The 18,071-nt window shown below is 54.3% G+C and overlaps 3 protein-coding genes across 3 annotated transcripts; 2 read left to right on the forward strand and 1 right to left on the reverse strand.

The window, feature by feature from the left end:
* Window positions 1–1,159: 1,159 nt before the first annotated feature.
* CkaCkLH20_03058 (beige beach domain-containing protein) lies at window positions 1,160–9,302 on the forward strand (the record flags this gene model as incomplete). Its single annotated transcript, XM_038885777.1, has 7 exons — window positions 1,160–3,764; window positions 3,819–4,213; window positions 4,265–4,733; window positions 4,786–8,229; window positions 8,293–8,450; window positions 8,502–9,191; window positions 9,270–9,302. The coding sequence occupies 7 exons, from the start codon at window positions 1,160–1,162 to the stop codon at window positions 9,300–9,302; spliced, it is 7,794 nt and encodes a 2,597-aa protein (XP_038748976.1).
* Window positions 9,303–9,757: 455 nt separating this feature from the next.
* Window positions 9,758–10,063, reverse strand: CkaCkLH20_03059 (nadh-ubiquinone oxidoreductase kda; the record flags this gene model as incomplete). Its single annotated transcript, XM_038885778.1, has 2 exons — window positions 9,758–9,804; window positions 9,874–10,063. 2 exons carry the CDS (start codon window positions 10,061–10,063, stop codon window positions 9,758–9,760), a joined length of 237 nt encoding a protein of 78 aa, XP_038748977.1.
* Window positions 10,064–10,582: 519 nt separating this feature from the next.
* On the forward strand, window positions 10,583–17,798 carry CkaCkLH20_03060 (dolichyl-di-phosphooligosaccharide-protein glycotransferase; the record flags this gene model as incomplete). Its single annotated transcript, XM_038885779.1, has 6 exons — window positions 10,583–10,724; window positions 10,807–10,917; window positions 10,974–11,677; window positions 11,730–12,151; window positions 15,738–16,013; window positions 16,070–17,798. The coding sequence occupies 6 exons, from the start codon at window positions 10,583–10,585 to the stop codon at window positions 17,796–17,798; spliced, it is 3,384 nt and encodes a 1,127-aa protein (XP_038748978.1).
* Between the last annotated feature and the right edge of the window lie 273 nt (window positions 17,799–18,071).

Raw genomic sequence — 18,071 nt, forward strand, 5'->3', positions numbered from 1 at the left:
GCTACCTAACCCCAGGCCAAGCAAAATATTTTCGCTATCGTCGGCGGATGGATGTAGTGTGCTCGAACGGGATGAAGCAGTCATGTTTCAAGGGATCCACAATGTTGCCTCCTAATAAGAACGGAAGTCATCCGTCTCTTTGTTCGCTCATATGCTATGGCTTAATGTCGACGACAAGGGAGGGAGCGTATTCTGCTCGGATTCTAGAATATTGCAAGTATTGAGGCCAGGCTTCAGACGGAGAAGACGGCCAACGTCCTCGCGTGCCATGGTTGTCTGTCGCAAGCTTATTGTAACGTGCTCAACCCACTCTCAAGTCGCAAATCAATTGTCAAAGCAGCTCCAGTTGTGCCATTAATAGCATAGAAAGGTGCGTCGTATCACCTTGGACACTGCGCTATGCGACGGGGACTGCGGACGTGGGCCAAAGCTGCTTCGGAGGCCCGGGTTCAGCGGCCCAGCGAGTGGCCCAGCTGAAGCTCTACCGGAGCGGCATGGAAGTCTCAGTGCACCGAAATCCTTCAGCACCCGCACCGCCACCATTCCTGCCCCACCACTGGCCAAGGCACCTGGTGAACGTAGGAGTCTGTAGCTCCCGTTCTGAAGAGGTAATCGAGGCTGGAGACAACTATGAGAATAGTAATAGCCACGATGTAGACAGAGCTAGAGAGGCTCGTGCAAAAGAGAAAATAAACGGGATAGTGACATTTGATGTTGGATGTGATTGTCTTACTTAATCCATATCTCCCCACGTCATTGGGCTGCTGGCGTCTGCCCCACTCTCCGCCGGCTTTGGCCAACGGCCAAGCCACACCGCGCAGCGCGGGCCTGGAGGCTGACACTCAGAAGGCAGGAGTAAACGGGAGCTGCTTCTTCGTGATAAGGCAACGCGAGGTTGAGGCGTTGTTCTCTGAACTACGAACACCCGATTGTTTCCATATCAGCACAGCTTTGCCAGTTTCTTATCAGCACGAAGCAACGGTCGCCGACCGCCTATTCGCACCGTCGTCGAGCCACGAGCTGCCTTACCCCCTACGACATCCTTCTTTCGATGCCGAACACCTCTGGCCGCTGCCTGGACCCTCGATGGGTGCTGGGAAATACGACTCTGGAATGAAATAATCACCGGCAGCGAACGAACCGAAAAAAATATACAGACATGGCGACGCTACAAGTTTCGAGGCGCTACCGCTCCTCGACCTCGGCGTCCTCGCACGCTACCTCCAAAGCTACCGAAATCCTTCGCGGCCTGCTCGACGGCCTGGCAAACGGCACCCGTCAACGACGATCCAGCGATGGCTACCCCGAATTTCCTGTGCTGCTTAAGAGTCTTCGCCAGATCCGCCAGCATATCGCAGCGACCGAACCGCCAAGCCCTCCCCAAGACGACTTTAGACACCTGCATGGCTTCGCTCACCTCCTCGACGTGCTGCGCTCTTTTTCAGGCTTTTATAATCCACAACGGCGGACCGATGAAGAGAAAGAAGGCCTGTTCAGCCTGTTAGAAGCGATTCTAGATGTTCTCGCGGCGGCATTCCTGGAGCACCCCGGCAACAAACGCTATTTCCGTCATAGAGTTGAAGGAGGTGGATGGGAAGCCCTCGAGCAGACTATCGCGAGCGTGGGACTTGGTGGGAGCGACTCGGACCTATGGACAAACTGTCAGATGTTCGGCAAATTGCTGGCGTTTGCGTTGGGAGACAAGAGGGTTGACGATCTATGCCAAGCCATCGCGAATACACCGAAAACGAAGGCAGACCCAGAAAGGGGGCCCGAAGACGATACGGAACAATCAGCAGCGACGACAACAACATCGACGTCCGAAGACACAAAAGACATTATCCAGGAAGTACGCGATATCGTCCAAAAGAAGGCTGTTTTCCGCAACCCCGAGATTTTGCGCGCCGTCGTGGGCTTCTGGGAGTCAATCCCAAGGGCGGAGGGTATGCCAGCCAACCCCTGTTCGATGGTCGCTCTCGAGGTCATGTCGAGTGTGGTCTCGATCTCCCTCTTCAACCTCGCTGCGCTTCATGCCACCGGAGTCCTCTCTCGCTTCCTCCGAGTACTGTTCGACCCTGTGCCGAGACTTGATCAGACCGAGAAGGACAAACTCCTCATTCTCTGCAAGAAGCTCATGTACTTGGGTGTCAACCAACCAGCAGATACCCAATTTTTGCTTGCAAATACTTCTCCAGAAGCATCGGAATTTTGCCTCGAGATGGCTTCGAGTTATACTGGACCTCCCTTCTTTCAATTCGACCTCTCACTTCATGGCCATTCATCCATCGAGCTACCGACCCTCGGCCGGTCATTTCCACCAAACTCATCCTCTGGCTACACCTTCACAGCATGGATTCGAGTCGACAGATACGACCCTGCAGCTCACACGACTATTTTTGGCGTCTTTGATGCCACCCAGACCTGCTTTCTTCTCATGTATCTCGAAAGGGATACCCACAACTTCATCCTGCAGACCTCTGTAACGTCTAGTAGGCCCAGTGTTAGGTTCAAGGGTATGGCGTTCAGAGAGAAGCAATGGTATCATATCGCTGTGGTTCACAGACGCCCAAAGACAATAACTGCAAGTAAGGCTTCTTTATACGTCAATGGCGAGTTTGTTGAGCAGATCAAGTGCTCATATCCTTCTGCACCGCCATTCACAAATGGCAGCACTGAAAGTTTTGCTTCTTTTGCTTCCACCAACGCAAAGCCTCATCCTGTTCAGGCGTTTCTGGGCACGCCAAGAGATCTCTCAAGCCAGCTTGGCGCGGGGTTGGTGTTCTCCAAATGGTCCCTTGCATCCGCGCATCTCTTTGAGGACGTCCTTAGTGACGATTTCCTGGCTGTTCATTATGGCCTCTCCCCAAAGTATCAGGGAAATTTCCAAGATAGCCTGGGCGGCTTCCAGACTTATGAGGCTTCCGCCTCGCTCGGCTTGAGAAATGAGGTCTTCCATCCTGGCCGAGATGAGAGTTCTGATATCATCAGAGCCATTCGAGACAAGGCTGGAAGCTTGCTGCCTGAGAATAAGATCTTGCTCAGCATTGCCCCAGCGGGTGTCTTCCGAGAAGATGGTGTTTACCAAGATACTCAGCTTTACCGCTCTCTGCCTCGCAACGCAGCTACGAACTTGATTCAGATGACACACAGAAGCGGTTCAGCCATAGCAGTCAACGCCGCTCTGCCGTGTCTTCTCGATGCTCTGGCGCGCCCTCAAGGCATCGCTATCTTGACAGGAAATCCGGTAGCCGCTATGCCCTCTTACTTTGACGATAACTTCTGGCGCCTTGCTGGTTTTACGCCGTTGGCTCTCAAGATCGTGGAACGCGCTACTACAGTCGAAGAAACCGTGCGTGCCGTGGAGATGACCTTCCTCTGCATCAGAAAGAGCTGGAGAAACAGTGAGGCAATGGAGCGCGACAACGGCTACGCCATTCTTGGCATGCTTCTCCGGGCCAAACTGGGCTATGTCGTTAATCTCGGCGCCGACAACGCCAACCTGCGGCTGCCTATTACCAATGAGGAGCGAGACCGGCTCAGCTTCCAAATTCTCAGTCTCATCCTCGACTTTGTCGGATACAAGCATGCTGAACCATTGGAATCCTTCATTGTAAATCCCCTGGCGTATCGCATCTTGCTCATCGACTTCGATACTTGGCGACGGTCAGCTCCCATCACCCAGGAGCTCTACTACAAACAGTTTGTGACATTCTCTGTCAAGAGCAAGTACCATCAGTTTAATAGCAGAAGGCTGATGCGCATGAGTATGTTTCCCTGGGCGGTGGTTTTGTAACAACAGTCGTCGCTGACGTGAACAGGAATTGTGAAGCGGCTGCTTGACGCCATGAAGGCGGAGTCCATTTCCGAGGATGTGCTGCCACACTTTATGAGCGCCCTGGAGCACCTCGTGAAGTGCAACTATACTGCGGAAGTTCATCGGGCTCTCGCACTCTTCATTACCTATGCTTATCATTCGCCCACTGCTTCCCTTGTCAGGACCCCTCGACCTGTCTCAGCAGCCAATCGATCCCCCACACGCGGCTTCGCAAGAAGGGCGACTTTCGACTCCAACAGCCCTTCAAACGCCTCCACTTCTCGCTTTCTCACGAAGAAGCAGCTGGGTGCAAAGATTCTGGGCATGTACTCTGACCTCTTGTGTGAGAAGGGCAACCGGGCCAATATCAGCAAGTTCGCGAGGACAGTAACCAATAAGGTGAGACCACCATCAGACGCAACCCAATTATCCTTATTGAGCATGGACCAGTGGTTGCTGTACCTCTTGGCGAGCGACGATCCCGAGACGGTGGTAAACGGCAGTAAGATATTGGCTCGACTTCTAATCACCCATGGCTCCGCGTACACGGCCAAATTCTCGGGTAAGACGGGAGGCTTCACGATCATGGCACACCGCCTAAAGCGCTGGTGGTATATCCCTTCGTTGTGGCCCATTTGCTTTTGCATCTTCTTTGGTTTTGATGTGGCGGAGGTTGACTTGGAGCGCAACTTTGAATTCTCCAGCTTGCTTGAGACGTTCGGGAAGTCCCGCATCGTCTACCCGGAGAGTCTCCAAGTGATGACATCGATGCTGCAGCATGGACTGAAGGATGTGATGAAGCATCAAGAGGACCCCAACTCACCGCAGAAGCCACAAAATCTGCAAGCAAGCGGATTCGAGGGACTGGAGACGCGGCCCAGGGCCAAGTCGATGGAGACCAGAGGCCTCGACTTGAGAGGTAATTGCCGTCCTATCCTGTGCACATTTGCGATGGAACTAACATGTCACAGAAAACGCCCAGCGAGACAGCGAGGTGGTAGCAAAGAATGCATCCATGCTTCGCACTGTCATCCGATTCATGGCCGACCTGCATTCCAACTCGCAAGAGTTCCGAGACTTCGCTCTCACATCCGAATACGTCAGGTACCTGCTGTGGGCGGCGTATCCCATTATCGTCAGTACCGATGCTGTCACTCCGGAAACGGAGCTCAACTCTCGCGACTCAGCCCTGACATTTGAGGGTGGCGACGTTATGATCCGACCTCTTGCTGGTTCTCACCCCGGCCCAATCGTTCGGACAACAAGCACGGATGCTATTGCCACCTTGGCAGGAAACCCACGAGGCACCCCTTTGCGGAAGGCATCTGGGTTCGTCCTTCTGACCAGCCAACAATCTCCTCAGGCCCCCAGCGCCGCGCGATTTGCACCGGTCATGTCACCAAAGAAGATGCTTGCTTCCCAGCAATCGAGCAGTGCTACTCTTGATAACCTACTGGACCTTGTCGTGAACGTCTTCATCGACCAGGTCTTCACCCGAAAAGAGTTCCCGGGCTTCGGCTTGTTCTTGAAGATTCCGCCCGGCTTCCAAGAACACCAGGCGTACTTCGAGTCGTATGTCCTTCGGAATACGCTCCAGCGCCTTGGATCGCACATTCAACCAAACCAAAAACCCCTCTGCGAACCAAAGATCTTGACGAATCTGGGCAGGCTCGCTGCCCACGTCACAGACTCAATCTTCGAGGGCTGGTTCATTAACGGTACAGAGCCCATGTTGGAGTTTGCGGGCATGCTACTGGAATATCTTCAGCGCCCTGACATCGCCAGCCTGAAGAGTGTGCGTCTGTGTAGCCAAGCTGTGACGACGATCCGCCAATGCTTTCTGAAGCTGCTGCTACTTCGCTTTTCCGAGCTCGATGACCCGGACTCGCATGACTCCAGCGCGAAGGAGTTCATGAGCAGGCTGCTATATTGGCAAGGACCCATATTAGCATGTCTCTCCAGCGAAGAAGACTACATGAAACTCTTTTGGTACCAGCTTTACACCAAACTTGTCGACTCCCGGGTCTCGATCCGAATTGCGGCTGTTAACATCATGCGCATAATGTTGGTCCAGAAGCCGGACGAAGCCAGGATTCTCTTCCGCCAATGTGTGCAGCCGGATCAGCAACACCTTACTAAGGACTTTGCTGTCAAGCTCACTGAAGTTGACGACGACACTTTCATCGAATGGGTCGACCAGCATCGTGCATCACTCGATGCCTTCTTCTACGGGGGCATCTCCAAAGCTTGGGAGGAATTCGTCGCCGTTGAAAATCAGAGGACTGTCGACTCGGCTAAGTTCCGTTTGGCAAAACGAAAGGATCGGTTGAAGTACTGGCAGACGGAGGCGCTTACTATGGACAACGTTCTTCTTCGACACGACATGGCGAACGGGGCCTGGATGAAGAGCATTTTCAACAGTGAACATTTCAAGCACCAGCGTCTTACACAAGACCAGCAAGACGACATGGCCTACCTTGCTGCGGCGTTTCTGAAGATGGACCTTGACCTTCGCCGACCTGGCGCTGTCTTTGCCGAGCAAGCTCAGTTGAAGTGGAAGCTTGACCGAACGGAAGGACGCAACCGCATGCGTCTCAGGCTTCTGCCAGACTATTCCAAGAAGCACACAGACTATCAGCCAAAGCGAAGGGCAGGGGAGGCGCCGTCGACGCCCGCTTCCCTCAAGGTCAACACGGACATGGCTCCGGCCCAGATTTCCCCGTCTCCCATTAAGGCAGGTACCCCAGCTTCATCCCAATTGCAGCTCGGCCTCGACGGCAGCAAAGAGAACGACGAATCGCCTCCAGATACCGAGCAGGAGGAAGAGGTTAATGAGTCGGGCGTCGGAACCGAAGATGATTTCGAGCTGGTTGACGATCCAAATGACGCCAACGAAGGCGACGACGGGTTCGAGGACAAGAATCGCAAGGTCATGAGGCGCCTGGAACAAGGTGATCAGGTCCAGGCGGTTTACAATGTCTCTCGTATCGTCGGTTTGGAGGCTTGCGAGGGCATCCTGATCATTGGAAAGGAGGCGCTTTACATCATGGACAACGTCTTCCAATGTGCCTCGGGAGAAATTGTCAATGCCTGGCAGGCTCCTCCAGAGGAGCGAGACCCCTTCTCTGAGATCATCACGGATGCCAAGACATCAGAGCAGCGCCAGAGCTCCAGTCGAAGCGAGCAAGAATCACGGAGCTGGAGGTGGTACGATGTTATCAGTATTTCCAAGCGCAGGTTCCTGTTCCGCGATGTGGCGATCGAGGTGTTCTTCACAGATGGCCGCAGTTATTTGCTGACGTCCATCAACCCGACGATCAGAGACGAAGTCTTCGGCAAGCTGATGAGCAAAGCGCCGCACACGAACGCAGCCAGCTCGCTTCCCAACCCCGAAGACGCTTGGCGACTGGAGGCACTCAAGGTCTCGGAGGAGCAGCCTCAAGGTTTTGGTTCCAAATTTGGCAGTATATTCAACTCATCGCCATGGAACCCCGCGATGAGGAAATGGCAGAAGGGCGAAATGTCCAACTTCCACTACCTCATGCTCGTCAACACAATGGCTGGTCGAACATTTAACGACCTCACGCAGTACCCTGTCTTCCCTTGGGTTCTAGCGGACTATACCAGCGAGGAGTTGAACTTGAGCGATCCAGCAACCTTCCGCGACCTCTCCAAGCCGATGGGTGCTCAAACCTCTGGTCGTGTTGGAGGCTTCAGAGAGTCTTACGAGGCTCTGGCCGAGATTGGCGAGACGCCATTTCACTATGGCACCCATTACTCATCTGCAATGATTGTGTCATCCTACCTCATTCGCTTGCCGCCCTTCGTTCAGTCCTACATCCTCCTCCAAGGAGGCTCCTTCGACCATGCCGACCGCCTCTTCCAGTCGATTCCTCACGCCTGGCAATCGGCTTCGTGCGACAACAAGGCTGACGTCAGGGAGTTGATTCCGGAGTTCTTCTGCCTGCCAGAGTTCCTGACGAACATCAATCAGTACAATTTTGGTAACCGTGAGAGCACGGGGGCCAAGGTCAATAACGTTGTCCTTCCTCCATGGGCCAAGGGCGATCCCAAGATCTTTATCGCCAAGCATCGGGAAGCGCTTGAGAGCCCCTACGTCAGCCAGCGCCTGCACAATTGGATTGATCTTGTCTTTGGACACAAGCAGAGAGGTGATGCTGCGGTTGACAATCTGAACGTCTTCCATCATCTCTCGTACCGCGGGGCAACGGACTTGGACAACATCAGCGATCCCCAGGAACGGCGGATCACTGCTGGCGTAATCCATAACTTTGGCCAAACGCCTCACCAGGTCTTCACTCGCCCGCACCCCGCTCGCGAATATGTCTCTTGCCCAATTAGACGTCTCGACAGCTCTGTCTACGCCCTCACCAGGCTGTCACACCCCCTACTCGGTAAGAGCCTCCACATCTCGATTGCATACTTCAGAATGATCATAGGCTAACCAAAACGAACAGAATCGCATGAAAGGGTTGCTTCCCTGATCTACTCTCCGAAGATCGACCGCCTCATCTGCGCGTCGCCATTCCGGCTGAACTTAGCACCTTACGACAAGTTCCTTGAGTGGGGATACGCTGATAATAGCATCCGGTTCTTCTTCAGTGACAATCGGAAGGTAAGAATACCATACAGCCCCGCTTCCGAGACTGCAACTGACACTTATCAGCCGGCTGGGCTTTTTGAAAACTTGCACATTGGGCAGCTTTCATCAGCCACATTTGCTGATTCCAAGACGCTCATCACGGCCGGAGAAGACTGCGTCATTTCTGTCTACGCTGTGCATACGGCTCCAGGAAAGGTCGTGGATCTGCTTCCTCGGTCGTCCCTATTCGGACACCGCACTCCAGTGACCAGCATAGCTGTGTCGAAATCCTTCAGTACCTTCGTCTCCGTGTCGACTGATGGCCAGGCCTTCCTCTGGGACTTGAACCGTTTGGAGTTCATCCGCAAGCTCCCACTGTCTCGAGCTGTCGAATGTGCCCGCATCAACGACGTGTCTGGAGAGATCATGCTCGGGTCCGGTCCCAATGTGGTGCTCTACACCATCAACGGCACCGTCATTCTTGACCAGAACGTCTGCACAGAACCGGACGACTACATCCACGCCTGTGCCTTTTACGAGGGCGCAGGAAACGAGTGGCTCGAGAACTGCCTCGTTTTCACGGGCCACAAGAGAGGCCGCGTCAATGTCTGGAAGAAGACCGTTGCGAAGAATGGCAAGTGGGTTCTGGAGCTGCTTCGACGGCTGGACCATGTGGATCCGCGCTCCGAAGTGGGCGCCAATTACGAGGCGGGCATTACATGCATCACACCCATGCCGCAGTGTGTCTACACCGGGGATGACGATGGAAGAGTGGTAAGTCGATATACGAATCCCCCCCCCCGCAACACCAGCAGCGGGAAGTCATGTGAGCTCTTGCTAACGATACCGCAGTACGAGTGGAACCTAGTTCAACGAGACAGATAGAGTCTGCCAGGCGACTGGGACATTGTCGTGGCTGACAACCACCATCACACCAGAAAAGTTAGTTGGTAAAGGGGAGGAGCATAGCGGTTTTACACGCGGGCAAGCATAGAATTGGCGTTTTTTTGTCTGATAGTCTCTGGCGATACCGTATAAATGAGACCGCATCGTTGAACATGCTTATCACTCCCACATGCTTATCAGTATCTTCGCCCATAATGGAACTCTGGATGGCAGGCGTGGTAGTGTACAGCGTGAGCCTTGCGTGAATTGGTTCTTCCTAATCGCAAGCACAACGGTGAGAGCTGTTGAAAATCGGCTCGACTAGCTCGTTTCCGAAGTCCACCCGCTCTTCCTCCCCCCTTCGCTGTCTAAAGCCTGAACGCCATCATATGTACATTTAGTTTTGTGTTTCGCTCGAACCCAACATCGACTCGGTGTTTTTCTTTTCTTTTTACTCATTCGTCGTCGTAGCCGGTCAGCTGCTTCCTAGGTCCCGAAGGAACTTTTGCGCAATTCGACGTTAGCCCCTTCTCTTTTTCTGCCATGCAGTTCCAGAACAAAAAAGGCTTACCAGGGTATGTGACGGGGATGGGCGGCGCGTTGTAGTCGCCGAGGGCGTTTCTGATGGGAGGGACGAGAGCCAGCTGGATGGGGCCCAGGGCGCCGATGACGACGGACCAGAAGTAGGCGGGCTTCTCGCGGGAGGACCAGCGCAGGTAGCGGATGGGCCCGGCCCAGAATCGGGGGGATGCGGCGGACATGTTTGCGACTGCGAGAAAAGAGGCCAATTAGCTTATTTCAGGTCCGAGGACTTGGCGGGGGCGGGGTGTCGTACTCAATTGACTGCGTCGTCGTGTGTCGTTGAATCGACTTGTTGCGATACACCTGGTTGTCGTTTCGATGCCGAAGCTCAGAATGGAGCCGCGAGCCAGCCGTCGTCGGATAAACCTCTCCGGATTAACTGGGTGGTAGGTCTTAGGTTCCCACTGGACCCGGGCAGCCCCGGCCGGAGCACCACCCAGCTGTGGTGGACCCCTGCCACCAGCACCCGGCGCCCACCCACACTCCCGGGGATTCTCCGACAGGCTTGGCAACGGCTACGTATCCCCAAGCTTCAAGACACATGCACCAAAAGTGCTGAAGCTCTCCACGCCGCAGCGCTACGCAACGCACCCCAGCTGTGCGCCGACTTTCCCTTTTTTTTTTACTGCACACCACCAGAAAGCGTCTTTTTGAGCCAGACCGCAGGCTTCATTTTTTGCTTGTTCTCCCGATTGACAATGCGGTCTCTTCTTTCGCTTTGTCTGCTGTTCCTGGCTGCTGCCGTGCACGCCGTCAGCGTGTCCGGCGGCCGGCTGCTTGCGATCCTCGACGATGTTGCTGAGAAGGAGGGCTACTCCAAGTTCTTGGGAGATCTGGAGAGTATGTTACTGGCTCAGAGGAGGCTTCATGAAGCTTCGCGGAACCTGGGGAACCGGATTGGCTGACCAATTGACTCGATTAGGCCGCGGATACAGCATCACATACGAGTCGCCCAAGAGCGAGTCTCTGCACCTGTTCAAGCACGGCGAGCGGGTTTACGACCATGTTCTGCTCTTCCCCTCCAAGATCAAGGGTATGCGACAATCCTACCTGCTACGAAGACCTCGAACGGAAGCTCACACTACACAGGCCTCGGTCCCAACCTGACCCCCAGCATCCTCGTCCAGTTCATCAACGCCGACGGCAACATCCTCCTCACCCTCTCCTCCGAGGCCACCATCCCCACCTCCATCGTCAGCCTCCTGGCCGAGCTCGACATCGCCGTCCCCGCCGACCGCACCGGCCTCGTCGTCGACCACTTCAACTACGACGCCCTCAGCGCCACCGAGAAGCACGACGTCCTCGCCCTCCCTGCGCCCACCCAGCTCCGCGCCGGCCTCAAGAGCTACTTCTCCCAAGCCGGCGAGGTCATCGCCTTCCCCCGGGGCGTCGGCCACGTCCTCGGCGGCGGACAGCTCCTCACCCCGATCCTGCGCGCCCCCAAGACCGCCTACATCTACAACCCCAAGGAGCAGGCCGACGTCGTCGACCCCGCGGACCTGTTCGCCGCCGGCGAGCAGCTCGCCCTCGTCTCGGCCTTTCAGGCCCGCAACAGCGCCCGCTTCACCGTTGTCGGTTCCGCCGAGCTGTTGAGCGACAAGTGGTTCGACGCCAAGGTCAAGCGCGCCGGTGACGCGAACGAGGTCAAGACCTGGAACCGCGAGTTCGGCAAGAGGGTTGCGGGATGGACTTTCAAGGAGCTCGGCGTCCTCCGGGTCAACGAGATCGAGCACCACCTCAACGAGGCCGCCAACGAGACGAACCCCGAGATCTACCGGGTCAAGAACGAGGTGGTAAGTAAAAGGATATGACGGTGCCGCAGGGCAAGAAGCTGACATACCACAGACCTACTCCATCTCTCTGTCCGAGTACTCCTGGGACAAGTGGACCCCCTTCACCGTCCCCTCCGACGACGACCTCCAGCTCGAGTTCAGCATGCTCTCGCCCTTTCACCGCCTCAAGCTCTCCCCCAAGGCCAGCACCGCCGACGAGTCCACCTACGCCGTCTCCTTCGTCCTGCCCGACCAGCACGGCATCTTCAACTTCAAGGTCAACTACAAGCGCCCCTTCCTCACCAACCTCGAGGAGAAGAACACCGTCTCGGTCCGCCACATGGCCCACGACGAGTGGCCCCGCTCCTACGTCATCTCCGGCGCCTGGCCCTGGCTGACCGGCATCGCCGCCACCGTCACCGGCTTCGTCCTGTTCTCCGCCGTGTGGATGTACAGCGCGCCCACGCCCGCCGCGGGACAGACCAAGAAGACGCAGTAAGAGGGTTGTTCTCCGCGGAAGAAGAGTCGGAGAAAGAGAAAATCTGGTGATGAAGTGAAGGCCCCTCCCGCGAATGTTGTGCCAGGGGAGGGGGCTTGGAATGGGAAAGTACTTATGATACTCGGATAGAAAAGAACGGAAGGGAAGCGAGGTCTGGATCTTTTTCCTTTTGCGGATCAAGGGGTCTAGAGCTTGTAACTGTAGTGTACACATCTGCGCATAGGATGCCCCTGGGACAGTCAGGGGTTGCAAAAAATGACTTTTACGTTTAGAGTGAGACTTTGGTTCCTTGATGTGATTGTGAACTGGCTATGAGGATTCGCGTGTTCGAGATACGAGTGACACGATCAGATGTTCAGGGGGAGGAAGGCTCATCATCGCATCGATTATGACGGTTAGGAGAAGCAACGAGGCAAGGGACAACGAGGCAAGGGACAACGAGCCAAGGGAGCTATATAACCAGCCACCCGCTCGAAGGAAACGAAAGGCATATATATTTTTGCTTCCTGATGTAGCATCGTTGTCGGAGTTGTGTCTGAAGAACCTGATAGCGACCAGTCCCAAGCTTGCTGACTCCGTCGCCAAACGACACCAGAGTTGCCCAATTTACCCAGCACAGAGCCTTTTGCGTCCGCCCTCTCTGTTTCTCTCGGCGTGTTTCTCGGAATACTGCGTGGATTCGAGATTGGGAAGATATTTGGACTCTTATCGTAGTCTCGGGGGTCGCAAGTCTTTCCTTGATTATGTTCCATCTGCAACCAAACGTGACGTACAAGTCGCAGTGTAAAAGGCCGTGACATTTGCTGGAGACCACCGGTTTACGCATCTTCGATGGTTTCCCTGGGTTTTATAGGACAACCTATTCAAACCTTCTCCAACACGTCGTTGTGTCGAGATCATTCGTCTCTGGGTTGGCCGGAGGAGATTTCCTCCCAAACATGAAAGCATCTGGGGTATATAATGTCGGCACGAGGGGCTATAAGTTGGGAGCCGGCCAAGACGACACATTTCGGCCTTTTCGGCCTTTGTTGATGAGCTTTCTCAGTGTCTAGGTCGTCGTATAAAGTCCGTCTCCAGATGTCACCGGTCTGGTGACACGCACCCGTAACCACGAGCATCCTGTTGTCCATCCTCTCTGTTCTGATACTATTCTTCTCGGTACATACGAACTGGTATTATTCAGCAAGGACTACCCCGTTGCTTTTGGGCCTTGATGCTGGATAAGATGTCTGTATATACCGTGTCTTTGGCAAGCTCGTCGCAAGATACTATCGATAGATGGTCGTGCCGTATCCAACTCCTGTGGCGCCGCACTCGCTCCGGTGTTCTGACGCTACGAGTCCGGCTAGTGATGGGTATCGACATGATGCTGGCTCGTTCTACTTCAGCAGCGTTTCTGTGGGTGATTTTGCCAGCCTTGCTTGCCATTCTTCGACATCGAAGCGAACTGACGTTATGCGACTCGCAAGAAGAGCTTTCCTAGTCTAATTTGATGACCTCTGAGATGAGGTATTTGGACACATAGGCATGTTAGACGATATCTTTGACACAGAGCAACAGACAGTTAGGTGGGAAGATGATGTTGCTCTTCCAACATGACCAGCAAGCTGGCCAGAATCTAGAACAAAAGTGACTCTGGTGGCAATCAGCCAAGTCACAGCACACGCGTTGCACTAATGAACTACACAACATGGTTCGCTCAAGAATCTTGAATTGGTGATCCTGTCTACTGCATGATTATAGCTGTGGTTTTGAACGGGTTCTTTGTGTTTGTCCCTCTGATCCGCTGAAAATGCTTCGTCCTGTGTTCCCTCCGTTTCCTGTTGAGTCCTGTTCGCTGGCAGTCATGAGTCGACAATTGCGTTTCCAGAAGACAGGCGTAACGACCCCACATGGACCGGCCGAGTCGATATCTTCTTGCCTTCGCTCAAACGTTCAACCTCGAGCTGCGAGCAACACTCCTCGCCACAGGACCTCCCGCCGGAAGACTACCTCCCAAATCATGATTCTCCAAAGGAGTCATCTCGATATCTCCCCCACCACTTCCCATACAGCTGCGAACTGAGACGGCCACCAGGACGAAGACGAATATCGCGATGTTGCATCCCACGCCAGCCAAGCACCAGCCAGTGTGCACTTCAGATTCCTTCGTATACTTCAATAGAACCGCAAAGGTAATAGTGGACATGAAAGCTGAGATTCCGCCGAACAGTAGGGTGAAGCCGAGGCTGGACTTTTCATGATGTAGCCAAGCGCGTGTTTTCCCTGGTGAATAGAAGAACCGGATCAGGCAGTTCAGGGTCATGCCGATGCTCGCAATAAGGAAGAACCACGCGACGATAAGAGCGACGGCGGCGCCAGTGTTGTAGTTGAAGATGGACTTTCCTTCGGAGAACCAGTAGGCGTCAACTCCGCACCCCAAAAGTAAGAGACCGAACTAGAGTGATCCGAATGCTAGGATTGGCATCCTATTTGGCTTGGGGTTTGCGGGTGGGTTGGCAATGTCGGCCATCAGTGCTGCAGATCCAGTCGCCCGATTGCCTTGGCTGAGGAAACACATTGTATGGAGGTATGCTTAGATGAAGGTATGCTTGGTGCCAAAAAGAGTAGATGGTTGCTTGAAAGTGTTGTTTGGTGATACGTGTTGTTTGGTTTTGGAGTGGTGGGAGGTCAGAAGTTGGATTCATGGGTGGGACGGGATGGCTGGGTATTTAAACCCGATGCCCATCACACGGGAGAGGAAGGCACACCGTGATGTGCTGATGTGGAAGTCGCCTGAAGCAAGCACCTTCCTATTGGCTTCATGATGCTTGTTCTAGGTAGTCAGGCTTGCTGAGGGCAGGCACCTCCTTCGCAGTCCGGCAGTCCCGTGGAATCGGCACGGAAGGAGTCAAGAAGGATATCTCGCATGAACCGTTGTAAAGACGATATATACTCTTCCATGTTCCTCGTCGGTCAGAAGCCAGCAGTGGGGTAAAGGCATTGTAATTTTAGACGTTTCTTTCACAGGCATCGGCGTGAGGCTTCGGCTTTGTTACGAGGCAGACTGATGTATGTGATTAAAGCCCGCCGCACGTAGTGGAAGTCGAATCTCAGGATGAAGTTTCCTGGAAAAAAGAGTGTGACAAGAAGCTGAATAAAAGGGGTGGTTGCCGTGTCTTCGACTCCTTCCCTTTCCCAAGCACCCCCCTCTCGCCCTTTCCCTCTTCCACCTCAACACCACCACCGTCCTCCTTCCACCACGAACCACCTCAGCCACTACCTTCCTTCTATCAACACCCACCTCCCACCTTCCTCCTATCGCCGTCGCCTTCCTCACGAGAAACCATCATCGCGCCTTGAATCTTCCAGACGACAACGAATATCCAAACCGCCACGCCGGCGTTGTTCTCGATTGTAGATTTCACCATGTTCTACAGCCATGAGAGTCAGTCAACCTCCATCGCGGCATTCTCTTCATCAGCACTTCTGTCTAACAACTAAGCAGTTCTCAGCAACAGGCAATATGGCATTGCGACTATCTGGTCTGTTCTCGGGATTTTCCTTCCTCAGTGAGATCCATGGGGACTAACTTTTCGCAAGGCATGTCGCCAAATTTGGGAACAGTGTTGGTCTGAAGAAGGTCACGCGAAAGGATATTGACTCCGTCGATATCCCAAAGGCCTGTGAGACGATCATGAACCCTGGTCCACCACTGGCTCTGCGCCTGTCGAGTGAGATGCTTTGCGGAGTCGTTCGCGTCTTCCGCCGGAAATGCCTGTACACCATGAACGATGCCGAAAAGGTCCGACACACCATGAAAACCATCATCGTCATTTGGGGCCAGACGGGACTTGACCCTAAGGCTGGAAAGACTAGGTAAGTCGCATACTCACAAGATTCTTCGGATCTGTTCCTAACTTCCGCTTCTTCAGCCGCGAGAAGATCACTTTGCCTGACGATCCCGCCTTCAACATTTCGGACAAAATCCCCCAGTTCTCGCTCGACAGCGGTGAGCTGCTCTTTCCTAGCCAAGAGAAGGTTCTTGCTGGGTCAGGTGACAAGTCTCAATCCCAGCTCAGTCCTTTTTCAAGCCCTATTGGTTTCGACTTCGGTGCTCACAACGATATCCAACTCGACTTTTCACAATCCTCGAACGGCGACTTCCAAATAGCCTCGCCCTTCATGCGCAGATCCCCAGCCGACACCTTCCTTCCGAAGGGGCGCGAGAACATCGATATGGGTGCTGGTGATATCAACCCCGAAATCGTCGACGAAGACGACTACATGGGCGCTTTCATGGAGGTTGATCCTAATGGAGGCTTGATCGATGATGATGACGACCTGGACTTGCCTATTCTCCCCGAAATGGAGGTTGAGTATGACGTGTCAATCCAGGATCAACAGCACGACCTTCCCTATCAAGATCAAGGTCAAGGCCAGGATCAAGATCAGGATCAGGATCAGATTCTTCCCGACGCTGATGCAGACATGCCGTTGATAGGAAGTGACCCTCCCGTCGCTCATCAGGAGTTTCAAGTTCCGGCATCCCCCGACCAAGGCAGGAGTGACGAGGTTGTCGCACCCGCTGCCAAGCGTCGACGCGTTGCTCTCAAGATGGACGATGAGACAGTTCTCTCTCGCAATGTCCTCAAAGGCTGGCAGGACAATTACCTCCAGAGTGCTGAGGATGCTCGACTGAAGAAACTGCGCAAACAACCCACCACGACCGAGGCCGCAAACTTTGCCCGCCACTTGGTCTTGGGACGCGGACTCTTCAACGTGAGTGACTTCAGAGATAGCCCTCGAATCACGTTCCCGCTCGTTCAAGATTTTGCCGGAGATGGCCTCCGCGACAAAATTCTGGGATCTCTCGAGGACTGGGAACAAGGTTCCGAGGCATCGTCTCACAAAGGACGACGCAGAGCCGCAGCAGAGGCTTTCGGTGATGAAGAAGACCCGCGCAACGTGCGACCCAGGCTCGAAGAGACCCCGCAGCAAGGCCGCTCTCAGGACGACATACCCGAGTTCAACGTCATGTACAGCGATGAGACCATCCCTGAGATGGGTATGGAGGGCCCGCAGCCCATGGCTGAGCACATGTCATCGTCTCTCATGCCCTGGAACCAGACTCCATCCGTCGGAAGAGGCTCAGTCGGCCCAGGCCCAGGCCCTAGTCTGCAGCAATCAGGTCGCCAGTTGAGCGTGCGTGGAAGCAGTGTTCGCAGCAACAGCCTTCCGCCTTTCGAGCCGCTTCAAGATGCCCACAGCAGCGACGACGTTGGCTTCCAAGGCTACGACGAAGCGCAACCCGCAGGCCTGCTTGACGGCATCGAACAACAGAACCAGGATGACGCACAGTGGTCGCGGTCGATAATGGACACCGCAAGCCAAGACTTCTTGAACTGGACCGAGGAGCACATCAAGAACACAGGCTTCGCAAAGATGGGAGATCCGAACGAGAACAGACGCTGGGTTAAGTTCGAAGACCTCTGCGAGCCCGGACAAAGAGACCACACCATCGCTGCTCAGGCCTTCTACCATATTCTCTCCCTCGCCACAAAGAACGTCATCTCGGTCGAACAGGACGTCGAGGACCTGCAGCCTTTCGGAGCGATTCGAGTCGGAGTCGACATGGCAGCGCATCTTGACGACATGAACTGAGACTTCGAGGCGCATTTCATCAACACATTTATTCGGCAGCACATGACGTTACAGGTACATGCTGCAATTTGCTTTCGGACGGGAGACACGAAAAATCCGGGGTTGTTTGCTTTTGAAAAGTTCGGAGAGGTTTCGGTTTCGGTTTATGCGTTTGTTTTTCGAAAATTACGGTTCAATTGTTCTTCAAAAGAAAGGGAGCGGTCTGTCGCCATTGGAATGGGGGTTTCTCAGGAAAGGTAGAACAGGACCATTTCGACGGACGGTTGGGACGGA

Source organism: Colletotrichum karsti (genome assembly GCF_011947395.1).
Source record: "Colletotrichum karsti strain CkLH20 chromosome Unknown Scaffold7, whole genome shotgun sequence".
NCBI classification, from domain to species: Eukaryota; Fungi; Ascomycota; class Sordariomycetes; order Glomerellales; family Glomerellaceae; genus Colletotrichum; species Colletotrichum karsti.